The sequence below is a fragment of the Natrix helvetica genome (assembly GCF_964273705.1).
Source record: "Natrix helvetica genome assembly, chromosome: 2".
NCBI lineage: Eukaryota > Metazoa > Chordata > Lepidosauria > Squamata > Natricidae > Natrix > Natrix helvetica.
In genome coordinates, this window is record NC_138552.1 from 84,737,064 (window position 1) to 84,757,556 (window position 20,493).

The 20,493-nt window shown below is 37.0% G+C and overlaps 1 protein-coding gene across 1 annotated transcript in view; it reads left to right on the plus strand.

The window, feature by feature from the left end:
* Positions 1-20,493, plus strand: part of FOCAD (focadhesin) — a 162,474-nt gene that overhangs the window by 130,363 nt on the left and 11,618 nt on the right. The window contains 13 exon segments of the mRNA XM_081942659.1: positions 5,788-5,935; positions 6,083-6,202; positions 8,476-8,598; positions 9,549-9,626; positions 12,097-12,168; positions 13,111-13,213; positions 13,681-13,761; positions 14,495-14,623; positions 16,171-16,286; positions 16,648-16,908; positions 19,153-19,242; positions 20,308-20,404; positions 20,407-20,484. Coding sequence (XP_081798785.1) covers positions 5,788-5,935; positions 6,083-6,202; positions 8,476-8,598; positions 9,549-9,626; positions 12,097-12,168; positions 13,111-13,213; positions 13,681-13,761; positions 14,495-14,623; positions 16,171-16,286; positions 16,648-16,908; positions 19,153-19,242; positions 20,308-20,404; positions 20,407-20,484 — 1,496 coding nt within the window.

The window sequence follows — 20,493 nt, forward strand, 5'->3', positions numbered from 1 at the left end:
TAGAATTTAGAACACAGCCCCTAAATATATTTCTATGTGTTCTGGGTCTGTTCAATAAATGCTAAGCAGAAAAAGCAAAGTACATAATAAAGATAACTATGCAGTGTCACTTAGATCCTAGACCTGTGATGGTGAACCTATGGCACGCGTGCCAGAGGTGGCACACAGAGCCCTCTCTGTGGGTACACACGCCATCGCCAGCTGTTCTTCTGGTTTACGGCATGCACATGTGCGCTGGCCAGTTGGTCTTCGCATGTGCCGGAGCGCTGGAAACCCGAAGACCAGCTGGGCAGCTTGCATGCACGTGCCGGAAATCTGAAGACCAGCTGGCCGGTGCGCTCATGTGCACCGCCCAGCTGATCTTTGGGTTTCCAGCGCTCTGGCGCATGCACATGCAGACGTTCCGGTTTGGGCACTCTTTGCTGAAAAGCTTCACAATCAGTGTCCTAGGCCTAGAACACTGAGGATTTGGAGCATTTAAGATAAAATGAAGCGCAATAATGGCACCATGAAGTCAGCCAGTGTTGACAGAAGACTCTTCCTTGACAAGTTAATTAATAAAATGCACTTTTGAAGCTTTTGTTGGTAAGGTTGAGTTAAGCCTACCATCTCTGGAACCTGTTGTTAGAACAGACATGTGCTTATAATACAGTCTGAGCTGCAGAAGCAGCTGTCTCACCCTGCTCCTTTATCTGGAGGAGCTATTGTGTTAATTTAACAGCTGGAGATTGGATGTAAAGTATGGATGAAAGGAAACTTATTTAGGTCTGCCAAGCGGCAGGCTACAACTCTAGGTGTTGAACAAAAAGGCTGGGAAACTGGGAAAAGACTAAGATGTATGGACCGGTGATGCTGGAAAAAAACATTTAAAATTACATGGGCCCTGAGGTATATCCTGACCATTAAAGCAATTGTCAGAATCAATGTTTAGGTAAAAAGGCCATTTTAGAGGTGAATTTCAGGTTTACACTTCCAAAATCTATTTAAATTGTAAGCATTAATGAATCAGTCGTGATTCAGTATCTAGTTGCCTCAGCTAGGTTAAAAAAATTTCCCCCCCATTTTCATCCTTCAATTCATTCCTTTTCTCCTCTCTTATTTTATGCCACAAAGAATAAGTGTTCAGTCTTCTTACTTACTTTTGCTATTTGAGAATCTGACACTTGGAAGCAAAAGGGAAATACCTAGCTGTGCAAATGTATGCAAATGTATGCAGATTCCATGTTTCGTTGGCAGAGATTTTAGACTTTTCTTTGGCACTGATTAGATGCTGCCCTCACTGTAATCTAAGGAGAGCTGAATTTAGAATCAAATTGGCATAGCTCGACTGTCTTCTGGCATGATAGCAGGCACATATGGTAAAAGGGAGATGCATTAGCCACATTGCTTTGCAATGCCCACTGTTTCATGTCTGAGTGCCCATGTAGCATAAGATAAAAGCTTGATAATTGTAGCCAAATTAGCTTTCCCTGCCAGCCAAGAGCAGATGGAGGTATAGTGCAGTGGTGGGGAGATGAAAGAGTAGGATCTTTTGCCTCCTATTTTAGGTATGGTTTGGGGCAAAATGAGCTACAAATAAAAATCTGGTTATTACTGATACCTAATGTCATTTTAGATTGCAAATATTCCTAGCTCATAAAATATTTGAACAGAGAGTATCTTAATACCGCATTCTAAACTGCAGTTTTAAAAACTGTATCAAGAAACTAAGTACTCATTATAGGCCAAATATTTTTTTTATGGATGTACATAACAAATTCATATCCATTAAAATACCTTATTGGGTTGTTTTTTTGGAACTTAATTGTTAAACGTTAGGGCATATAACAACCACCCAGTTCAGATGCTGAAGTGATCATTTGGAAAACCGTCTGATTTGACTGAAACATTTTAGATTCTGGACAATTTGATTCAGAGCTAAATGTGGACTAAATTTTGAAATCATAAATTTTTCTTTTGTTGTGTGCCGCCCAGAGTCACTTGCTCATGTGATGAATGGCTCTATAAATTAGTTAAACATTGTGGCTCTCATTGACCAGCCTAGGATATCTACAAAAGTAGGTACAACAATTTTTTTCTAAAAATGGGTTTATAAAATCCCAGAGAAAGGAATGCAAGGATTTCACAAAGTGGACATATTTAGGCAGTAGTGGACCTTCCTTAAATATGTGGTTTTTACATAATTGATCCTATGTGGGGGGGGGGGGAATTAAATCTGATGGCAGTTCAAAAGAATATAGGTTTATTGTATTCTACTATTCTCTACAAAATCTGAACTCTTAATGGTTAAAACAAATTGGCGGTAAATAAGAGTCAATGGAATTCAAGAGGGGGTAGACTTAGATCTCTTGTGGCTGTGAAGGGACTCAAGACTGATGATCTGTTTAACCCCCTCCCTTAGGCTCAGTCTGGTCATCTCCTACCGGGATTTTGATAGAAGATGAAATCTCTCCCTTCTTTAATTCTCCCATGTGGATTGTGTAGTCTGCCCTCACAATGAACTGAGAGTAAATAACTATTTATTAGCACTATGAATATGTATACTATATTATCCATAATGGTGTGCATGTAAAATAAAATGCCCATACAATACAGAGTGCACAGGGAATTAAATAAAAGGCCCACAGAAGGGGCACCGTGAGGCAGAACAATATATAATTCAGCAAGAAACAGTAATTACTGATATATACACTAGAGAACTATGGAGAGAGCACAGAATTCAAAATAACAATTAAGGTCCAAGTAGAGAAAGAAAAAGGTATAGCAGAGCTTATGCTTCTCAGAGTGGATAGGATATGATCAGAATGAAATTTGATATCAGAGAAAATGAAAATAAAGCTGCCATTTTTTGCAGGTTCATTATCTGCCTTTCAGGAAGTTCCAAATTTGATTCCATCATTTTGGAGGGAATCCTTCTTTAAATATCTCTAAAATGGTTTGGTTCCGCTCTGGAAACCATTGGAAATTCTATTCTTTAATATCCTTAATTCTCTAAATTAGGTGCATCAGTCTCCATAATTTAATTATGTATTATGTAAAGAAGGGTTTGCCTTTTATCTGATATATTACTATTAAATATATTATCAATTAGGGCTATTGCTTAACCACTGCCATCTAATATCTTTTCAGAGGAAGGGAAAGAAATTTTTCTGAAAGAACACTATACAGTTTTCATAACAAGAACGTTCAGTTATTCAACCTGTTGATTTTCTGAGGATTTGTTTGTGTTGTTCTTGTTCATTTATTTTTTGCGCTTCTCCATTTTGTTTTCTGTTTGTTTCCCCCCCCTCACTTTCTCCACACCAACAATACCATTTCTTACACAAGCGAAACTAGAGGGGGGAGTATTCAAAACATGACTACTCAACACTTTATACAAGTGGAACTTGCAACAAAATATTTACAATTAACCGTAACCATTATTCCATTTGTGCTTCCATTTCTCTCTGATTTTACCATCTTGCTTATTTATTTGATTTATTTATTTGATTCAATTTATCAGTCGCTCTCTCTCCGCGAAGGGACTCGGGGCGACGTACAATCAAATATAAAAGCATGTGGCATGGAGGAGGTAAATACATCAACAATTAACAATACAAAAAGTAAAAGCCACAAAGTTAAAATAAATAACAATAAAATTAATACAATTAAAACAATTAAAATACCCAAAAGATTTAAATATACAGTTTAAAATTTGCCAGGGAGGTTAGAAGTTCTGATTAAGCCAGGCCGGCTAGTTGGAACAGGTGGGTCTTGAGTTTCGTGCAGAAGGAGCGGAGATCCATTGTTATCCTGATATCTGGGGGGAGGTCATTCCAGAGGGCTGGGCCCATCACAGAGAAGGCCCTACTCCTGGGCGTCGCCCGCTGGCACTGCCTAGTGGACGGCACCCGGAGGAGCTTGAGCTGCTTGGGGAGAAGTTCCTTCCTTGTTTATTTTTCTTAACGTTTTACAAAGTTTGATATGTTTTTTTAATGGTCTTTAAGGTGTCGAGTTCAATCCATTTATAGTCTGAGTGTTTGTTATGACTGTAATAAAATAATAAATTTAAAAAAAAACCAAGAACCTTTCTACATCAAATCTGCTTGTTAAATGAGCTTCACTCTCAGAAGTGGAGTTCCTCTCCCAAATATTGGCAGAGATTCCCTTGATTCTTTAACATAAAGATTTTGATGGGGGACAGAAGCTGGACGAGGAAAGGGGAATTGATGTTAAGTCACATAGGAGTTTCTGTGATTTGATGACAGTCTCAAAACAGTTCTTCTCTGTTTTTAGAAGCATAAGAATCTATGGTTCCTGGAATGTATTGATAATAAGTGCTTCTAAATAATCTGAATAAAAATGTTTATGGGACCCAGCTTGTTGAGATGGGTATTTTTTATAGTTTCACATACCATTTTTTGATAGGTGACGGCGGCAGCCTTCCTATAAGACTTTATTGCCATCTAGTGGTGGATTGCTCACAATGTAATTTTTAAAGATAAGTAATCGGGAATTGCAATGATGCTAGGAATGCTTAGTGAAACACGGAGAAGAGGAAAGCAAAGAACACGCTTGATGGATAACGTCAAAATTGCTACAAAGATGGACATCCAACAACTGAAAGAAGCTGTGCTTGACAGGGTAGCATAGAGAGCACATGCTTAGGAAGTTGCCACCAGTCGGATAGGACTGAATGATTAAAGCAAAGGCTGTCCAAACTGGGGGACTTTAAGACTTGTGGACTTCAACTCCCAGAATTCCCCAGCCAGCCATGCTGGAATTCTGGGAGTTGAAATCCACAAGTCTTAAAGTTCCCAAATTTGGACACCCCTGGATTAAAGCAACAACAGTGAGAAATTGTTATACCAGCATTATTTTTTTTCTTAATATCTACTTCATGAATTGAATAAATATGCTTCAGTTCTATGAAGGTATGACTACATCAGGGCCATCACTGATATAATTGTTTTTATTTTTATGTAGCTCCTAATACTAGCCAATACAAATTTACACAGTTCTTGCATTGTGGATGTTTATTATGAGTCTCCACCTGTGCTGCATGATGTGCCTAATATCATACAGCTTTACAGATATTTCTCATTGTTTCCAGTAGAAGGATTGAATAGCAGGGACTTCCACACTGTGGAGTAAGAGTGATGTATTTTGTTACTTGATGAGAATCACCTGTCTGAAAAGGCTGTCATACGTATCTCTTGACATTGTCTCAGATGCAATGCTTCTTAGTGGATCCAATTATGCTTGAACCACTGTTGAGTGGCATACAAGTTTAATAAATTATTATAACTATAAGTCAGGCAGAACCTGGAGTGACAGATCTGTTGTAATGAATTTCATTTCAGATATGTCAGTTTCTTAACTTATCTATGAGCTGCTATGAACTGAATAATGATTGCACATACTTGTTTAAACAAGCACTTAAAAATATAGTTCCGTGGCTGTGTGTAACTTTAACATATGAATATAAAATAGAGTTGTAACATTGATCCCGAATTACATAAACATTAATATTTGTACAAAGTTTGTAAACAAGACACAAATTTATAATCATGTCATCTTGAAAATGCAATGACTTTTATGCAGGACACAGCTGTATAATTATATCAGTCATGTGATCATGTCATCACACATGTAATCATTTTGACATCATTGTGATTTCTTACAAATGACACTAATAGGAATCCAGAATTTACTGGAATGTGAAAAAATAAAATTCTCTATATCTGGTTAAATTAGAATTCTGACTGTCTTTTAACACTTTCTTTTTCTATAATTTCCTATATTTAGCACTGGATGTATCTTGGGGGTAGGACTTGTTCTGTCACTGATGAGTCACAGCAATTTGACAGATTCTGAAGCTCACATCTCCACCTCTCTGCGTAAACTTTGCAAGTACTTGGATGATGCAGAAGACCAAAGCCGAACATTACAGGAAGTAAGAGAATGGTGTTTACTTTCCCAATGCTTGCTTTTCATCTGCTGTTTCTCCAGCATGTTTGTCCTTCCCAGATTGTGTGAACATAAAACATGCTTTTAAAAAATGAATTCATTCTAGTCATTTCTTACTTTTTCTGTTTTCTAGATCCTTGCCTACACAATTGCCTGTGTCTGCGTTTCTGCTTTCAGCACTAGGATTGTTGAGGCTACAGAGGCCGAAGATGTTATGGACAAGCTGCAGAAATTAACAGAAATGAATCAGCAGGTGATATAATAATAATAATAATAATAATAATAATAATAATTTTATTTGATTAGCCGCAACCCTCTCCCGAAGGACTCGGGGCGGCGTACAATCAAGCAGATAAAAAATACACATAAGACAAACATATATACAAAAACAGAGACATATACATATGTGCATGGAGGAGGATGGACTTAAGTGAAAGACAGTTAAAAAACACAATTTAAAATCCCCTAATAAAATTACCAAATTAAAAAACCCATCAGGAGCGTTACTAAGTTATGGTCGAGCCAGGCCAGCTATTTGGAAAAGGTGGGTCTTGAGCTTGACACGGAAGGAGCGGATATAAAGCTTGTAGATGGATTGTATGCTTTCAAAATATTTCTGTAATATTTTGTGTCGTCCTAATATTTTCAGCAATAGCATGAATGATCTGAAGAGCTAATCAAACTGCTTCTTCAAATGGAGGCAGAAAGAAACCAGTATGTCTGTGGATAGTTGTGGTTATAGTTGTCCCAAAGGTGCTTTTCCAAAAAAGAATTTGACTTTGTTTTTTCTCCCTTGAAACCATTTCAATTCTCATCCAAGAAACTTCTTCAGTTCTCAGGCTGAGATAGGATTTAAACCTGAATGAAGTTAAAGCAGGAAAAGGGAGGGAAAGATAGTTACAATATTCAGATTCAGGGTCACATGTGGCATATTTCAAGTATCTTATCTGTTAACAATTGTCATGTGTAAATAACCCGCTGTTAAAGTCCTGTTTTTCCAAAATAGCCACTCTAAAGTTTGTCAGGAAATTTGTTGGGAGATTCAAATGCTTTGATATTACTTTATCCTTGTTTTGAATCCTGAGATAAAATGTGTGACCTATCAGGACCTAACAAGAACACACATAAGATTAGGAGCATGCAGTGGTTAGAGTGCAGTACTGCAGGCTATTTCAGATGACTGCTAGCTGCAGTTCAGCAGTTCAAATCTCACCGGCTGAAGGTCGATTCAGCCTTCCATCCTTCCGAGGTGGGTAAAATGAGGACCCAGATTGTTGGGGACAATAGGCTGACTCTGTAAACCACTTAGAGAGGGCTGTAAAAGCGCTATGAAGCGGTATATAAGTCTTAAGTGCTATTGCTATTGCTTTGCTTCCATTGTGATGTATGCGATCATCTGCCAACAATACCTATCTGAAAATTTTATGGGTGAGTCATCAGTTATTGACTTCTGGTGACTGCCTGGACAAGTACCTGCAGTTTTCTTTGCAAGGATTTTTGGAAGTGGTTTGCTGTTGTGTTCTTCCTAGACTTGTGAGAGAGTAACTGGGGTTGTACTTATGGCAGGACCAGAACTTCTGGTTTCTTGGTTTCTAGTGTGGTGCTTCAGCCTCTTTCCTCTGGATTCTATCTAGGACAAATGGGAGAAAAAGGTCTTTGTGCAAAAGACGTAATGGATACAAATCTGACATATATTAATACATTACAATTGCTAATAGACAAGATACTTGGGATTTGTTTTATAAGTAAATTGCGTCTGTATAATCGCTTTTACTTTTCTCTTTCTCCTGCCTTTGCCCAATTTAAATCCTTCATTTGCAATCGATGAAGTGAGTTGCAATTCGAAAAAAGGATAATAAAAAATTTAAATAAAAATTCTTATTCACTCCTTTTTTTTGCCACTGTCAATTAACATGGTTTCCTCTTACAATGTCCAAATAATTGAAAAATTTAAGAGTATAATCCCAACACATTTGCAGGGTACCAGTTGAAAAAGGCTGTTCCATAAAACATGGTCATCTTATTCAGTACTTTGATGTCATTATGTCAACTGTTTCCCTGCTAAGAGTCTACCCTTCTAATTTTTAATGCAATTATATAAAGAACACTAGCAAACCGAAATGGGTCACTTCAAAGTGGATGATGTTTACAATATAATGAAGACATTCATGGCTTTGCAATCTTTTAATCTGGTATATTTTTGTTTGTGAATGCTAAGATTTTTTTTTTCACTTTTAATTACACTTGATCTTAAGCAGTATTTTATCTGGTTTGGAAGAAGGGCTGCTCTGTGTCCAATACTATACAGTCCAAGTTCATTTTCCATGCTTGACTGCAACAACATAAAAGCATTTTGATTTTGTTTGTTTTAAAGAACTCACAACAGTACTACAGTATGTTTCTTAAATTAAGGATTTCTCTGCCCCCCCCCCTTTCCTCACTCTTTTTCTCTCACTTTTTCTCTCACAATGCAAAACAAACGGCCTTCCTGATGTGCTGCCTGCTTTATGTCTTGTTCTGCTCCAGACACCAGGTTTTGCCTTAGCCTTGGGGAGCCTTGTTCATGGATTGTCTATATGCGGACATGGAAAAGCAGACGTTCTCAGCAATAAGCTATTTCCTGCCTGGATGAAAACTGTACTTGCTGAGGTAAAACACTTGGAACTGTATGAGCTGACTGACAGCTTGAACCATTCCTGGGGATGCAATGTGCCAGTCTGCTTCTTCTTCTTTTTTAAAAAAAAAACTATGGAATAAAGCAGTTTGTTTCTGCTAGCTGTGGTTAATGGGACATCTTGAGGCTTAGAATGGGCTGATTCTATCCATCCCACCCCCACCCCCCTGTGAGACCAGTCTATCAGGGCAACCTGGTCTTCCAACTATGGGACGGAGCATACTGCTTCCACTTTTGCCTTTCAGCCCCAATCCAGGAGCCTTCGCAGGCAGATGCTTTCGTGACAAACTATTTTTGTGTTCAATTCCATTCTTTTGTTTCTATCTCCCCCACCCATCTGAAGTACATCTGAAGTTCCAGGATTCATGCAGTGGAGCTGAAGGAGCTTCTGTTTGATATAAGTTTGACCCAGGACCAAACTTATATCAGCAGATGCATTTCGGGGTTCCTACACTGCTTTTAACTGAAAACCAGTGGCATGGTAAAAGTTAAGTGAAGCTGCTTAACACTTCCCTGTCCTTCTGCTCTCCCCACCCCGTTGCTTTACCGCAGTATTGTTTTTTAACAGATAGAAAAGCAACCACAAAGATTTCGAGGGTTAAAGTGGTTGAAGGTGAAAGTTTCTAAGCAGTCGTTTTTCTCTTCCCTTTTGTGCTATTCATCTCTTCCTGACTACAGAGTCCCTTGGCTGCACATCATTTTTGAAATGATTGAAAGGCTGAATAAGTTATGAATCAGATCCTGAGATGATGAGTAGAAAGCTATCCATTTCACAATGCTGATGATAGCATATTTGGCATTGGGATGTCTGTCATTGGATCAGTGGGTGGAAGAATTTGGGGAGGGGGGGAATCCTTTCTTGCAAGAAGCAGTTCAAGAGCATTCGCTTTTTCTCTTACAAACTTTGGTTTTGCTTTGATTCTAGGGAGCCCCTACAATGCAAAGACTAGCAGCGGTCAATGGCTTGGTCTCTCTAGTGGGTTCTGAAAGTACCATGATACAGGTAAAATAAGGGCATGGTAATCTCCATCTTGAATTTACATAGTTTTCAAATTTAAGAATAGGGAAGCAACTTTATAGAGTAGATGTAGGAGAAGAAGAGGCAGAGCCTGCAGGCGGAATCAAAAAAGGACTCAGCCTAGAATTGTTACATAATAATACTTTATTTACAGTCACAGACCAAAACACGACCACTACAAAAGAGACACAGCAGCCAGTCACCAAAAGCCCAACTAAGGGAGGTTACAGCTCTCTCCTCTAATGGTCACAGCTCTCAAGAAAAACCCGGAAACCTGAGATGTGATGTACGAGGAGACATCCCCAAGGCAATGCACAAACAAATCACAGCCATCAGGACCAGAAGGGACGATTTCAGGAAGAGACAGTAACCTAGATCTGTCCACGCTATACATAGGGCAAAATAGAAGGACATGCTCCGCTGTCTCAACCTTGGCTCTATCACAAGGGCACATGTCCACAGATGCTCCAAGTCCAGGCCCTCTTGAATTCTGTTGATTCTTATCTAGCACCAATTTAGTGCTGACCAATTAATGGGCTAGATTCTTGTCTTTAGACTTGAACAATAAATCTTTTTATTTGGAATTTACCATATGGTATTGATTCTTCACGGCTTACATTATATTTTCTGGTGAATTGAAGAAGCCCCAGAGTGTTGCAAAAGTATAATCATATCCGGTGGAAAAACCATAATGTCACATGAAATTTAGGCAACTTTAGTTCCTTGAGAGCTGCCCCAGAATAGTTCAGATTTTTTTGGGGGGGGGAACGGGGGGACACCGGACACAATAGTGCACATGTTAGCCACACATAAACATCCAAGTCTTCTTTTACATAGAGCACACTTATAGCTTTCCCTACAATAACACTAACAATGCTTCCTCTGTCTGCTTCTGCTTAAAATTTGTTATGGGGCTATTTTGAACCATTTTACTGGGAGGATATAACTTTGTTTCGTTGCTGCCTGAAAGGGTATAAGGCATGGGCAGAATGCTAGTATGGGAAGAGCAAGAGGTCTGTAGATGTATGCATGCCTGCAGAGTCTGCTGCTCATCCTTCTTTCCATGGTACTTCTTAATAATCATAGCCACTGTTTCCCCATATCTCTGTTCTTGTTTTTGGAGGAAAACCCTTGTACATTAAAAAAAACATGATTATATAGAAAAGTACTAAAACAAGTTGCATGAGTATGTTCTTGTGTAACAAAAAATGACCAGTGTAACTGCATTACGCATAGAGAAAAGTTGTGTCCGAAAGCAAACTCCAAATACAGTCTTCTCAGCTTGCTTCCCTTGGGATGCCTTGGTTATCCAGGTTCCATCTTTCTTTGGGCCATCTAGGTGAGAATTTGAGTGGGTTGCCAGCCTAGCACCTCTCCTCTAGAACCAGCAGTGGTTTTCCTAAATTTCCATCAATGATGCAGAACAGACTTTGCTCACCAGACAGGATGGTCTATGTTATTCCACAATGCATGAATGAGAGACAGATGTTTATTTAGAATATATAGAAGCTCAGTTCTGTTTTCTTCTGTTGTTGCAACATATTAAGTATTTAGTTTACGATTACAGAATATTTTTTTCTTTAGAGTATACAGAAGATCAGTTCTAGTTTCTTCTGGGTGGTGCAACATATTAAGTATTTAGCTTATTATTACTGAATATTTTTCTCAGTTATACTTTAGTGTGATAAAATATAGAGAATGTGTGTGTGTGGGAGGGGTTATTCACTGATAAAAATAATGTCAAGTGATTGGTGTTTTCCAATAACAGACATGACTACAGAGTCAACAAAGGTATAGCTTTTACTGAAGGGATATTATACTATAGTGGTTAAATATAGGATTAACCCTGGGAAAATCCAAATCCAAGCCTCCCCTCAACCACAGAAGCTCATTGGGTGGCTTTGGGCTAGTCTAAAGGGCTGTTATTGGGAAAATAGGGGAAAGGAGAATGATGTGTTCTTGAATATAACAAATGCAGTAAATAAATAGTTGAGAAAAATTTCAATAAGTGGCTTACTAGAATTCATTTATGCTTTCCTGATTAGTGACTTACAGAGTGTAATACTATGTTATTTATTTACTTGTATCCTTGCCCTGATTATTTTTATGAATAAAAGGGAGCAAACCTATCCAACACATCTTCCTTCTTCTATCTTCCCTACAACAACACACTGTGATGTGGGTTGGGCTGAGATAAAGTGACTGCGTCAAAGCCACAAGCTGGCTTTCATGACTAGACCGTACCCAACATTGCTTTGGCAGCAGGCGTTAGATGGCGTTAGAAAATAAAATTGTTTTCATATTAAATAAACACTAAAACAAAATATTTGTGTGCATGTATGTATGCATGCACATACATAAAAGTCCCTCACCATACAGATGCTTTGGCTTTCTGTGCAATTATTTTTTCATCCATCGGTGTTCTCCCATTTCTTTTTCCTTTTTTAAAAAATAGCTGAAATCAGAAGCTATCCAATCTTCTCAGTTTCAAAGCAAACTTAATGAAGTCATCCGAACCCTGACTCAGGTATGGCTTAACCTGTTGACATTGCTGTGAAATTCTTTTTGGGTAAAGTATGGGATTAACTAGGCAGTCCTTTAAGTCTTCAGGTGCTCTATTTCAAAAGTTGCTGCCACATTTTTTTGTGACATGGTAAAGTGATTAAATATAAGGGAATAATTTAATTACCAATGTAATTAATATGATTCAAACACATGTTTTGTTCCTGAGCTTACCTTGCTTATTTCTTTCCTGGGCCCATTTCTTTTTCTGAAAGAGTTGGCTTGGAAATGGTTAGTAATCATATCAGTCTTTTAGCAAGGTTGGGAAATAGTCATTGAAGCTGCTATCCACTATCCATTGGATCTCACATGCCATAGTTCCATCTTCTGCTTTATCAGTAGTCTTTATTCCAGCCTGTAGTGAACTATCTCACTCCAACTAATCATTAAGAAAAAGGACACCTTAATAGCAGGATGCATTTATGGTCCTACTGATTAAAATTCCCTTTCCAATTTTGGAATCATTGGTTTCCTTGCTTTGTATTTTGTATTTCACACCTATTAAATATTCACAGACGTATACTCCCATTTGAACAAAACGATTTCAGAGTATGGGTATAATCAGGCAACAATCCCCATATAGTTGATGTTTTGCTGTCATTCTTCTTGTTTTCAATTAAAGTTTCTTATTGAGAATAGTAATTAGCTTTGTTACAGAGAAAATATTCATAGACAATTGAATGATCATTATTGGGGCATTCCTTCCTTCAACACGTGCCTATTTTTTTTCCTCAAAGAATAAAGCAACTTTTATTCTGTTATCTACAGGATATGGTGTACTCACCTAAATATTGAGTGTGCCTTTATGCGAACAATACATTAAACTAGTGGCATTCATTTGATAATTATGATAATCTACATAAAATGAATTATAATTTGGGTTCATTTGTGACGATTCTCCTTGTAGGTAATCAGCTTTTCTGGGGTGATAGGCCTTCAGGTAAATGCTGCATGGATGTTAGGACATTTGTACCTTTCTAATGTGTCTGCAACCCGTAGTCGAACATCCGGTAAGTTGAAGCTTCTCATATGAGTTTGTAGATTCATAAAAATGTCAATGGAAAGAGAATAATAATGAAGAGTTTTGTTAGGCTGGGACTTATTTTTGAGGCAATGAAGTCAACTTGAGTAGAGTGTCCTTTTTTCAGTTCATGGAGAGAGGGGACACCTGTTGATAAATCTGATAGAAATTTTTTTGTTCCTGGTTTTCTAGCTCTCACTGAATTTCCCACAACCTGCTTTTTCCTGCTCTAAGTTGCCCTGGGATGAAGAGTTAATCATATTAGCTTTCATTTCATTAAATGTAAATGAACTGAAAGTTAGTTTTTGACATGGTGCTGTCTACTATTTTCAGCACACTACACAAATATTATGCGTGGACCTTAGTTTTGAACTCAGGCACCTTCCTATATTCTGCTATAAAATTGTCAAGTGTGAATGTGCAAATGGTTAACCTGACTTGCCTTTGTCTTTACAGTTCCTTCTGACTTTAGCTACCTCCCTGAGAAAAGTTTCCTTAGAGCAACCATTGATTTTATTATAGAAGGCGGAAAGAAAGGTAAATGAAAAATTCTTCTATGGGAAAAACATCTTCCAGTGAGGAAATGAAATAATTACTTCTCTTCTCTCCCACAAATGTAACATGATAACTGAAAGTACGGTCCCAACATTTTTTTTTTACTATAGAAATTATTAGCATTCTCTTTTACAATCAGAGAAGACTTACATTGTGATGTGAACTTATAATTCTACACATACTTAATGTCTGTAATATGGACACAGCTAAGAGTATCCCTCCACTTTTTCCCGAAGAATCCCAATTTTTACCATTTACAAGAAGATATTCGTAATAGAAAGTAAAGGGTCTGCGCCCACTCTCACAAATGCAGCTGCGTGTGCACGCCCTCACTCTCCATCACTTCCGCGACCTGGTTCTGAAGGAATGGCAGCCTAATAAAGAGTGGCAAATGCTATTTGCTTGTGTCAGTTTTAACTTCTTTCATGTCAAATTGGGATTCTTTGAGAGGAAATGGAGGGGCATCTGGACAGTGTTTGTATATTTATTTTGTATATCTGAAGAAAAGGGGGGAATGGATCTGAACCTTACTCTAATGGGCTTTTGTATCAGATATTACTATGGAGATAAAAATGATTGTATTTTGGAAACTCAGTAAAATACAGTTAAAACTCACAAAAAATAACCCAGTGGTTCTTTGTTTTTATCATTGTAAGACATGTCAGTTATTCAAGGTATCTAATTATTAAAGTAGTAATTGGAGGCTTTGTTTTAGGGCCTGAACAAGTTCATCCAAGCTTCTTAAAGGCAGCCATGGCACCCATTGCATTGATTGGAGGGAGCTATCAGTATCCCCCTTTGAACTGGGCATCAATTCTCGCTCCTCTGCTGCGGCTAGATTTTGGTATGCTTTTTTCTTTAAGAATAAATGACTGAATCCTGTCTGTATTCCTCTGGGTAGATTAATAATTTAATCAGATCTCTTCTTTTAGTATAGAATAACATTTTTTATTTATTCCTGTTTATCCATTATTAAGCATTCTTCATAGAAGGTGGAAGGTAAAAATTTTATACATTCAGTTTATGAATTTCCTTGTAACTTAATGGGCTCCATTACACCATTTGTTTGTGGTGACTTTTGGAAATTTAAATTTGCATCATAGATTTCAAGGGGCAGAGGAAATACAATTAGAACAAAAGTACAGCATCCTCTCCTATATGACAGGACTTGAATACATGGCGGGACTGAGAACTGATTATGGATTCCTTTATTTCTCAGTTCATGTAAATACCATTTTTATTGTAATGTTTTTTTGTTTAAATCTAAATTCAAGTCAAGTTCTTCTATTCTAACATATTTAAATTTTGTTTAAAGTCCTACTTGACCTTGGTTGACTAATGCACATTTTTCTATTTATCATGCTTCTGTAATTAGATTTTAATTTTATTATACTTTTAGAATATTTTTGTAACTCGATATCAAATCAAAATGTAATTGCAGTCTATTGAATTGGGTATCTGTTGGAATATAGCAAAAATAAATGGTAAATGTAAACAAATGAAATAAATATTTCATGTCTTTGAAATAAGTAAATAAGAGATAAAGTTCATTTCACTTGGCTTACATTTTTGCGCAGAACCAGGCACACACACACCCTCCCCCCACATAAAGAACAAATTTGGGTCAGTTGAATTGCTTTCTTTATTTAGTCTTTTCAACCAGGATCACCATTAGGGAGTGTATAGGTAGTCCTCAACTTATGATCACAATTGAGCCCAACATTTCTGTTGTCAAGTGAGAAATTTATTGAGTTTTGCCCCATTTTGCAACCTTTCTTGCCTTAGTTGTTAAGCGAATCACTGCAGTTGATTGAGTAACCCAGTTGTTCAGTGAATTGGGCTTCACCATTGACTTTGCTTGTCAGAAGGTCATAAAAGGTGATCAAATGACCTTGGGATATAGCAACAGTCATAAATATGAACCAGTTGCCAACCGTCTGAATGTTGATCACGTGATCATGGGGATGCTACAAAGTTTGTAACTGTGAAAAATAAGTCGCTTTTTTCAATGCCATTGTAACTTTGAATGTCACTGAATGAACTGTTGTAAGAGAAGGATTACTACTGTAATTGCTTTTCAATGGTCCTGAAACATTACTTGTATTCTATTACGTTTTCCAGGACAATAGGGTTCTCTGCCCTAATGATTGGTTAGGTGGGCGTGGCTAGGAGGGTCATGTGAGTGGGTGGGAGTGACATTGAGTTGGCCACACCCACTTGAGTTTTGTGGCTCCCGGTGTTTTCTTTTGTGTGCGAAACAGGTCCAAATGGCTCTTTGTGTGTTTAAGGTGGCAGACCTCTGGTATAGGAAGTTGAGGCTTGTGATTTATTCCAATCCTTTTGCTATGTCTTCTTATGGCTTCAATTCTCTTCATCCTTTTTTTCTTTTAGGAGAAGAAATACAGCAGTTGTGTATTGAACTAGCTGTGACCCAAGCTCAATCATCTCAGAATGCGGCAATGATTTTAGGCATGTGGGTGGCACCACCTCTGGTCTACAGTCTAAGTGTATGTGTTGTTTCTCTAATTGTTCTATTTCCCAGTCATAGGGGTGGATGTAGAAAGTAAGTTCCTTTTACTGTGCGGTTCCTCTCCATTTAATAGAAAGTGGGGGGGGGGGGCAGACATATCTTAATGTAATAGATTTGTACTCTTTTTTTAAACTAACCTACTCTCTGAATGAAAAAGAAGACACATCCACAAATGTAATATGAAATCATATTGGTTTATGTAGTAGTCTTCAGATACATGCATGTATTTTTCAAAGGTATTTGTTGAAAATAATGAAGTAAATAAATCAACTATGATTTAATGTTGTAATGCGTATTAGATTCTTGTGAATCCCTAATGCTCTGAATTTGCTCATCAGATACAAGCCAAGAGGTACCTTTTTGCTTCCTTACCTCTGTGGATGAAATATGTAGCCGAAGACAAGCAGCAGATCTTCACTGAAGTGTTTATGGTGCAGCATTTCGAGACAAAGAAACAGTCAAAAAACCAAGACCTTTGCTGGAATATTTTGCAAGGACTCAGCCAAGCTATGAAATCTCCTAGCCCAACTCAGCACAGCTGGAGTTGTTTTTGCAAGGCTGCTGAGAAGATATTTGAGCTTTTGCCAAATGAGATTTGGGTAAGGAAAAGTAAACATTTGAAGTATTACAACTTTGCTGAAAAAGGTCTCATTTGGGAAGATAAAAGAGGTTGGGGGAACTGGAAAGGCTAGATGAAAAAGAATGAGCTGTGACATATGCAGATATTTCACTGCGTACAATATTTTAATCAGAGCTTTCATAGATATTGCCTTACACAAATAGGCTGTAGGATAATCTCTTGGACTTTTTAAAGTGAGTGTGCATCTAATTTGAGAACAACTTAGATCAACATTAGAAATGTCTTTTTCTCTGATTGCTGTACTGTTGAACCCAAGAATCACATTTGATTCCATTGCTTCAAAAAGTATCTATTAACTCAATTAAGTTGGAGTTCCACTCAGAGGATATTCACTGAACTGAGTTCATGTTAGAAACTGAAGTACTGAGTGAATAAGAGTAATTGAAACGTTATTTTGCAAAATAACATTTTGCAAAAGGCCTAATATGGCAAATATGTAAAATGGATTTTGAAATGACCCATGCTGTTATTTTTAGTTAATAGAACGAAGTCATATTTAATTTTGCCGACGAATTTAGAATTAGGATTGCCGGACTTGTAAGGGACTCCAGTCTTAATGGACAACACGGAAGCCCTTTTCACTTATTGATTTGAACACATGCAAGGAAAAAGTGTTACCTCCTCCAGCCCTATATTTATTCTATATTTATACTATGTATATTTATTGTTCTATTGTTTTAATATGACTGTACACCGCCCCGAGTCTCTTCTGAGAGAGGGGCGGTCTAGAAATTGAATAAAGTTAAAGTTAAGTTAAGTGAGGTTATTCATACTAATCCCAACTCCCTCATCTTCTCATGTGCGTGGGACTAAGTTCCTCTAAAACCATTCTAAAAATGATTGCATTCTGTTGATCAAGAGCATGTTTATTTTTATATTTATTGCAAATTTGAACATTTACAATTAGGCACCTTTATTTTATCAAGACATACTTTTTCGAATATTACATTATTGAAATCTAGGAAAATGTAAAGAAGGCTGAAGTGACATGAAATGAGAAAAAAAAAGAACTTAGTAGACAATTATATGTGTATATGCAGAATTGTAAAGAAGGCAAATGTAAGTTATCCAGTATTAAAAGAAGCAGAAATATAATCCTTTCATACTTTAGACTCTTTATGTTTTCAGAATTTGAGCGTATCTAGTTACAGAATAAAAAGATCCCAAAACAATTTTGATTTTTTTAAAGAGCCTGGCTAGTTACCAGTAACATAACACAAAGTTGTTGAACCAGAGAGTATTAATTTCCAGGCCACAAGCAGGTTTTGTTTTTTAACTCTCTTGATCTTAAAAAAAATGGAGGCATACATGACAGTTAGTGATTTAAGTCTGTACCTCCCTATCAGCTGTCATGGCAATGGAGCATATTTCTTCCTTACAACTGCCCTGTTTATATTGCCTTTAATATCCTGGCGTACCTCTTATTCTGCTTTTGTCTAGTTTTCTTGCTTATTGAAGCATGGGCTACATTCAGGAAATTTCAGTACAGTCTTTTTTTTTTTCAAGATCATGTTACTTACTTCATTGGTAGGAAGATGATGAATGATAGTTTATGTTCCGACAGATACAGATTCCAATATTAGTTTGAGCGTAATACTATTTTGATATTTGCACTGGTAGTATTTTGGTCACATGTGGAAATGAGCATCTCACTACTCTTTAGATGCTTCTGGATTGAAAGGATTAGTCAGCTATAAACTGTTGTCCAGAGGACATGAAAGGATCCTCCCCCAAAAATGTGTGTTGGTCATATATAGGATGTCTTAATTTAATTGTGATGCTTCTGAACATTTTAGTCTTACAAAACAACCTGGGAAATAAATTGATGGGGTATAAATTAGGATTGGTTTTTTTTTATAATAGGCACATTTTTATATAATAGGCACATTCATATAATCCTGTGCACTAAGAATCACTAGTTTGATCAATTCATAAATAGAGATATACTGAGGGCATGTATGATACTGTATTTGTCACAATTTTGTCCTTCCTTCATTTTCCAGTAATCTCAAGATAGTTCTGGTTTGGTTTATGTTTAAAGCATTATTGTTTCTGGTACAAGGTATTATTTATTCACATTGCTATCACTAATAACATTAAGTGGAGTTTTAGAATTTGAAACAGAAGAAGATGATATGTCATAACATAATGATTTTTCTGGCTTGGCTTAGGCTAAAACATACATTTGTTTTTATTTCTTCAGCAGAATGATGTAAAGATGTATATACTTGCAGCAAAATGTCTCTCAGAAATGGTTGATACAGAAGTTGAACGGATTACAGAAGTTTCAAAGGTAGATAGATGCATTTTAGCCTTATGAATCTTTTATGGAGATGGAGATAATTGTGTCTGTCTACTGTTCTGCATAACATTATCATTATCATTCCAGTTCCACGTCCAGTTTGGAAGTAGATACTGAACTAAAATCCCAATAACATTAAAACAATAGGTTGAAAGATGATACCATTCACAAAAATAAAGTTATGAACAAGGTTTTCTTAAAGTAAGTAGAATGCCAGGAACTAGTCTATTTTGATCCTGATGAGATAGGCAGAGTGGCTTTAATTTATTACTGCTATCCCCGCCAGTCTGAGACAGAATCAGTATTGATGATTCCACATGGGAGAAAGAGACAGATCGACAGACACACAGACACAAGCACACAGAGAGAGATGCAACTCCCAATATTTGTGTAGTGAATATATGAAGTGAAGTGTTGCTGTTCTATGTGTACATGTAACATTATTTTTGCTCTCCAAGCTATTCTTGAAATGCTCTGACCCCATGAATCATGGTTTATAAACTAGGGTGTACTATTGTGAAAGGTTTTTTTTTTAAATCTCTCAAGCCTGATTTCCTTCTTTCTTTTGTTTATTAGTATTAAGCATTGATTCAGAACAATAATTGTGCAACACTGTTACATTTTGCACAACCTAGTTTATTCGTGCCCATAACTAGAGAACTCTTTAAATCCATGGCTATAATTTGTGAATTATAAAGTAATCACAATTTAAATTTGCTATGATTTTCATGTGTGTGTATATATAAAATGGGCACGGAAGGGAAGAAAAAAGGATTTAATTCATGAAGAGTTGGGAAGGAGATATATGCAACTGCTTCCTGATTTTCAATTAGGGTACGCTCAAAAACATTTTAAATGTGACATTTTGTTAATGTGACATTCAGGAGCATCGCCAGAAACATTTTCAATGGAGAACTCTTTTCTGATTATGCGATGTCCCTTTTTTTCCTGAGAAATCGTGAGGAAATGTTTCCTGTCTTCAAATAATAATGAGTAAGAGCTTACACCATAGAGCCTGTTTCCTATTTTTCATCCATTTCATGGTTTGTTTTGCAGAACAATTTGGAAAAGGTTGCATTTGTCAAAGTTTATTTAGTTTCTCAAGGCAGATTTCCTTTGCTGAGATGGAATGATGTGATTAGTGTTGCGGCTGGTGCCAGCAGAAAGAAACCATTGTTTGGATGCTGCTGCATAGCTTTTATCATGCACGAATCCTGAGCCATGAAAACACTGGTAAGAAAT